Below are 6,808 nucleotides of genomic sequence, written 5' to 3'. Positions count from 1 at the left end.
CCACCTTTCCACCCACCAGTCCCCCCAAGTCCCTCTGGGCAGGGTTGCTCTCAATCCCTTCTTCCCCCAGCCTGTATGGATACCGGGGGTTGCCCCGACCCAGGGGCAGGACCTTGCACTTGGCCTTGTTGGACCTCATGAGGTTCACACCGGCCCAACTCTCCAGCTTGTCCAGGTCTCTTTGGATGACATCCCATCCTTCTGGTGTGTCAACAGCACCACTCAGCTTGGTGTCATTTGCAAACTTGCTGAGGGTGCACTCGATCTCGCTGTCTTGGTCATTGATGAATATATTAAACAGCACCGGTCCCAGTATGGACCCCTGAGAGATGATGGTGCACACCAGCAGAGCAGCTCATCTGCTTTCTGATAGACACCCAGGCTCTGACCAGCACTAAAACCCTGCAGGCTCTTGACATGGGGGACACCAGGAGATGTCCCTCCTCCCTCACCTGGGCAGCTCCCCTGGGCTCGAGCTGAGGGGAGCCAGTGGTGCCGGCTCCTGGTTCTCTGCCTCCCGGGCAGCGTCCTCATAGGCACGAAGCTTCGCCCGCAGATCTGACACCTGCAAGGAAGGATCATCTGTTGCTCAGACGGTTTCATGACCCCCAGGAGCTCAGAGGTCCGCATCCCAAGCAAACCACGGCTAAAGACAGAGCCCTGCCATCCCCACCAGCATCTCACCTCTGCTTTCAGCTGCTCACAGATCACAGCGTATTTACTGACATGGCAGTCAAAGCTGAGCACATTGCTCTTCAGCTGCAGAGACAGAGACAAGGAAGGGGTTAAAGAAGCACTGGGCAGCACATACCCATCTCCTGATGCTGGAGCAGCACAGCTACTCATACTCCTCCAGGGTCCCCAGGGCAGCTGCAGTGGACATGATCTGTGCTCTGGGACCCACTGTCCCAGTCACGAGCCTTTCTGGGCTCTGGGCTGAGGAGCTTTAACAGAAGACTAGGCACACAGTGTCTGCAGCTTCATCAGCTGCTTTCTGCCCAAAGCAGCACCCCCAGAGCTGAAAAACTCAAGCTGGAGAAAGGAGGCACCCACTAATCTACCCCACCATGCACCAGGCTCCTTCCCACCCATTCCCAGCAGCTCCCAAACACACAGCAGATTGCTGCTGCAATGCAAGGTCCTCACCGACAGCTTGATCTCCTTGGCCCGGTTGGCGTACTTGAGTGTGTTGTAAGTGTCCTCATAGGCCAGTGTGGAGGGACTCACAGCAGCAATCATGATGGTGCGGCAGTTGCCACCAATGGAGTCCTTCAGCAAGCGCGTGAGCTTGCTGTCCCGGTATGGGATGTGGGTTTTCTTGCTCTGTGCCAAGAGGTAAAGGGTCTGCTCAGCTTTTGGCCCTTGGGCACTCAGCTCCAAATCCTGTGCCGCAAGGGGACAGCCACCCTCATCCCACGGCACCGCTCAGAGCCCAGCCCAGGCTGCCATCCTCACCGACCATCACTTGAGTGACCTCACAGTCACCCACCCCGGTGAGCCAGAGCCCAGCAGGGCCACACACACTGTGTTACCTTGGCATCAGCCAGCGCGTTGATGACATTTATGAGGGCCAACAGTGAGCGGTTGATGTTGGCACCCTCCCGGAGCCGCTCTCCCTTGGTGTTGGTGACTGAAGCTCGCTCTGAACCTGCCAGGTCAATCAAGCTCATCTTGGCCACTTGCAGATCCCGAGTGAGGCCACCAACACGGTCCTGCTGCTTCACATAGATCTGCAAGGACAGGGATTGGTGAGGTTACAGCTCAACAAGGCACGCAGGGTTGCTGGCTGGAGCCAGCATCACCAGCTTCAATGTTATAAAATGATGGTGAAGAGGCTGTGAGATCAAGCAGGGGGAAAAGAGTAGCCTGGCTTGCCAAGAAGCCACCAAAAGCTTGGCGGTGACACTAGTAGCAAATCCACAGAAGGGTTCATGCAACAAGTGACAGAGCTACAGAAAATAATCAGCATCTCCTATGCTTGGCGAGTGAGTGGGGTACAGCTGGTCGGGTCTCCAAAGGGCAACACACCAACCCAGAGCCCCGGTGTGACCCAGGAAGCACTCACACACAGTGGCAGCCCCAGCCCCGACTCCAACTGTGGATTTTGCCAGCAAACTCAGACGCCAACAGGGGCTGCAAGCCCCCAGATACAATCTGACAGTACCCCCAGGGAGGCATCCAGCCAGGGCTTTCAGTGCCGAGCCCAGTTCCTGGCTGGTGTGGACAAGAAGGGACACAGCCACAGCAACTCACCTGGCAGCATCGCTCCATAACTTCCTCTCTGCATCCCTAAAGATCTCCAAGGAGAAGAAAACACTTCCCTCACTGCCCTACAACACCCTCAGCCCCCCCAGAGCAACTCCTGGAGGTGCCACAGAGATACTGGAGGCCAGTAACTGGTCCTGCATCCTCACCAGAACATGGTTTGCCTGCTGGGAGACAGAGCCAGCAGTGGGAATGGCAGATTTCCAGCACAGCTAATGGATTCACGGCAGGCAGGAATCCAGTACCCACCGACAAGCCCAGCTGGGAAGCTGGCTGGGAAAGCATCCAGACACCTGGACTTCCCCCCCACAAGCAGTAACAGGCAAGGCACCACTCAGAGTGAAATTAAAGTCAGAGCCGTCCATCTCCCCACACAGCCGTGACAGCCCTGCTAATTCAGGGAAGGGCCTGGCTGGAATTGAAATCAACCAGTAGGTTTGCATAGGAGAGCACTGAGAACCCGGAGGGGCAAATTTACAGACCCCCAGGGGAGCATAATTCCTGGCTCAGCACTGAGGGGGACATGACAGAGGAGACTGCCTGCCCATGGCACCTGGGGCGAGGCACAAGCAAAAACCAGTGATAATCGGCCTCCTTTACTCTGGGCCAGGATTTAGGTACAGCTCCCACATGCTAAGTCAACAAAAGTCAACAGTACAAAGTAAAATTTCAGCCCCTGGGAGACATAACATCAAGCTGGGACTACAGGGCTGTCCAGCGGACGTGGCCACCAGAGTGACCAGTACATGCTGTCCTGCTGCAGCACAGGACAGTGGCCTGCCCAACCCTGTATGTCTTTTCAGAGCCACAACCACTCCGGTTTTCACCGTGGCACACCAGAAGCAGCAGCAGAAATCCCACAATGCTGGTCCCAGCATGGGCTTGCTCCCTAGCCCCCTTTTCAGCACAAATCCTGAGGGATATCACAGCCACCAGCCCTTACCTGGAAGACAGCGTGCGAGCGGGAGGAGGTGGCATTGGCATCAGTGGGATGCTGCGTCCGGTTTTTGTTGCCGTTGGCCAACATCTCCAGGAGCTGCTCTGCTGATGTGGGCTGGGAGAGAACGGGAGGTGTCAGTGCACCCTGTACGCAGGCACCAAGACAACCCAACACCAAGCAGCCACAGCGACTCAGGCTAAGAGATCCCACAGCTCTGTGGGGCTTGTTTCAGCTCAGGATCATGTTTGCTGCCAGCCAGGAGCCCCATAGACAGCACCCCTGTGTCTTCACATGCATCCATGTCCCCAGGACACCCATCTGCTTTCAGACCTGGTGTAGGCATAGTGCTGTCCAGACCTTGTGACCATTTTTATACCCACCTGGTGGAAGGAGAGACCCTGAACCACGACTCCTTTCTCGGGATCCTCCCGGATGGCCAGAGGGCCCTTGGGCTCCAGCAGGTCGTGAATCTGTTCATTGTACACCTGAAGCAGGGAACTTGTTGTAAGGCTGAGGTGCAGTTCCCCAGCAGCGAGCAGGGAGAAGAGCTTTGTACCCCAGGGTCACACACAACCTGGTGTCCCTCCCAACACCACCTCCGCGACCTTGTTACACTGGGAGCAGCTGACAGTGCTCAGGAGGGCTTTACTGGCAATCACTGTGCCACTGCTTCTCTAAAGCCCTTTCAACCAGGAAGCCCTAATTGCTGTGAGGACCACAGCAAGGAAGAGAAAATTCCCCAATTCCAGACAGAAGAAACCAGCAGCACCAGTTCACTGAACCAGGTGGCTGAGCTTGCTTCCAGTTAGGCTCTCGGGCTGCCCTGAGGATACTGGGCACAGCTGGCAGCACAGCAGGTACCCCAAGCATGGCACTACGGGGTCCAGATCAACCCCAAATCCTAGTGACGGTGACCTCAAGGCAGGAGGGGACGTGGCTCGGCCACAGTGTACCTCCTGGTAGGAGACCAGGACCTCACAGCTCTTCTCCTCCCTTCTGGCCTCGATCCTCTTGTACAGCTCCACCATGGTGAGGTACATGATGCCAGGGCTTTCCTCCGAGCCCAGCATGGTGTAGGTTTTTCCTGCTCCCGTCGCGCCATAGGCAAACACTGGGAGGAGAAAGGGTAGATGGTTGAAACGATGATTAATTAACAGAAGCAGCATAAAGTCTGCTCCTTGCTGGAGAGGAGAGTTTCCCACAGCAACCCCTGTGGCAGGGGTCGCTTGCAGGCTTCATGGAGCTGAGGCAAAGCTAATTATCCTGTGTGCTGGCTGCACTATCCTTTAGTGCAATTTTTTTTCCTTATTTCAGCCTCTCTAATTTAGTAGACAGAAACAGAGCAAGTCCCCAAACCATCACCCACTTGAAGACCATGCTCAAGTCACCCCTGAACCTTCCCTTTAACAAGCCGAGCAGCCCCATTACCCTGTCTCTTACCAGAAGGTGTTTCTTCTTCCGGACCTTGTAATTCATCTCATTTTTCCCCACCTATCTTTCAACACCCTCTTTGAAGCATCACCATCAGAGCAGGACACACTAATCTAGAGAGCCTCAGCCCTTTTCCCCATTAGCAGCACTCGGTGCTTCGTGACTCTCTCATTTCAGGATCCTGGAGTTATTTTATGCAGATAGAGACACAAGACATGCCTGCCAGGTGGGCACACTGACAGAGGCAGCCTTCAGCGGCTTGCAGAGCGTGCTGGAGAGCCAGGAATAGCATCCTCCGGTCCCACTGCCCAGCCCAGCGCATGATTAGACAGGAGAGCGGTCGTCTCCCGCTCAGTGACTGCCTTGCAGAAGGGATGTGCTCGTTAAGCTGCTCATCTGCTGACAGCCTGTGAACGGCACGAGGGTCTGTGGCATCAGGCAATGAGCTTTCAGACCCAGTGAAGAGCTTTCCAGACCCAGCTTTATGGCACTGCCAGCCTGGGAGATGCTCATGAGGGTCACAGCAGCCCCCAAAGCACCCCAAGATGTGCCTGCTTCACCCCAGATCCCGCTCCAAAACTCAGCATCCTCCCAAAGTTCTGCCCATCACAACCATTCAGGATAGGAAGGGATGGCAAAACCAAGGTGCCCTTGTGTCACAGATCCACCTGATTTCTTCCCATCCTTCCTGCCCCAGGAGAGCAGAGAACAAGTGATCCTCATCCCTCAAAATGCCTGGGAAGCACCTGCCCAGCCTCATTTTCTACCCCAACGCCCACCTCCATCCTCTACATCACGTCTCCTAAAGCACCAAACGCTGTTGTGGCCCCCGTTATCGCAGAACCAAAGAACAGCCCAGGCTGGGAGGAACCTGGAGAGATCATCTGGTACAAGCTTTCGCAGGAAAGGGAGCCTGTATGAGATTATCTCACGCCCTGCCCAGACGCATCTTGCACACCTCCAGCTGCAGGGACTCCACTACATCCCCAAGGATGCTGTTCCAATGAATGTTCTCACCATAAAAATGTCTTTCTTACACTGAGATGAAACCTCTACCAGTGAAACAAGTACCTGTTACCCCTTGCCTTCTCCTTATGACAAGAGAGCCTCCATCCTCTCTGTAGCTGCCCTTTAAGTACTGAAAAACCAATGAGGTTCCCCCTGGTGGGTAATAGTTTTTAACTGACAGAGGGCAGTTTTAGGTGGGACATAAGGAAGAAATGTTTTATGATGAGGGTGGTAGAGGTTGCCCAGAGAAATTGTGGCTGCTCCATCATTGGAAGCATTCAAGGCCAGGTTGGACAGGGCTCTGAGCAACCTGATCCAGTGGGAAATGTCCCTGACCATGGCAGGGGATGGCCTGGATGATCTTCCAAAGTCCCTTCCAACCCTAACCACTCTATAATTCTATAAGAACGCTGCATGTTTTGCTTTCCCTCATTTACCTGCCGAGATCAGACAACATTTCCATGTCAGGAACATCCCCATCCTGACCACACTTGCAATTGCCCCAGATTAGTGCCACCAAGCTTAAGGCTATTTGTTCTTGTGTTGCTGTTGGGTCCCCCCTCTCCCCAATTGCTCAGGGGCTTCCAGAATTAATCCACAGCTCTGCTGAGCCCACACAGTTGAGGACCAGATGGGGCAGGAGCTCCTGCAGGCATCAAAGGCTCTCGCCAGGTCTTACCAGAGCAGTTGTAGCCATTGAGGACGCTGTCCAACAGGTCACGGGTGGTGTGCTGGAACACCTCCTCTTGCGTGGCCCCCTCCCCAAAAACCCAGTCAAAGACAAACTTCAGGTCCTTGCCATGGTGCTTGGGCCCACGGGTGGGCAGTACACTGCTGGGGGGGCCGCTGGGGTCCTCAGGGTCAAAGACGAGGATGTGCTGGTCGACAACGTGCAGGACAGGGTGCACAGCCCGCTCTCGCTCACAGGGAGCGGGGGGCCGCACACGCACCATGACGGCCACGGTGCCCTCCTCAGGCGGGGGGCCCAGCACCATGGCAACAGGGGGGAGCTGGGTTGGGGACACGGTGCTGACTAGAGGACACAGCTCTGGGCTCAAACGTCCTGAGGGCCTCACGCACTCTGGGTGGAGGAAAATGGATCAGCCGGGAGGGTGAAACAGTGAGAGGGGAGCCTGAGGCTGGGGAAGGGGGCCCCCCCCCCCC

General features: G+C 55.6%; 1 protein-coding gene across 1 annotated transcript in view; it reads right to left on the bottom strand.

Moving 5' to 3' along the window:
* KIF18B (kinesin family member 18B) overlaps positions 1-6,707 on the bottom strand; it is a 10,907-nt gene extending 4,200 nt beyond the window's left edge. The window contains 8 exon segments of the mRNA XM_035901195.1: positions 453-565; positions 685-759; positions 1,147-1,323; positions 1,533-1,730; positions 3,209-3,319; positions 3,586-3,690; positions 4,159-4,316; positions 6,324-6,707. Of these exon segments, the coding sequence (XP_035757088.1) occupies positions 453-565; positions 685-759; positions 1,147-1,323; positions 1,533-1,730; positions 3,209-3,319; positions 3,586-3,690; positions 4,159-4,316; positions 6,324-6,639 (1,253 nt within the window). The 5' untranslated portion in view covers positions 6,640-6,707.
* Between the last annotated feature and the right edge of the window lie 101 nt (positions 6,708-6,808).

The sequence above is a fragment of the Egretta garzetta genome, unplaced genomic scaffold (genome assembly GCF_000687185.1).
Source record: "Egretta garzetta isolate BGI_Z169 unplaced genomic scaffold, ASM68718v1 scaffold551, whole genome shotgun sequence".
Lineage (NCBI taxonomy): Eukaryota > Metazoa > Chordata > Aves > Pelecaniformes > Ardeidae > Egretta > Egretta garzetta.
The sequence above is the reverse complement of the archived record's forward strand: the minus strand, read 5'-3'. Positions and strand labels throughout refer to the sequence as shown.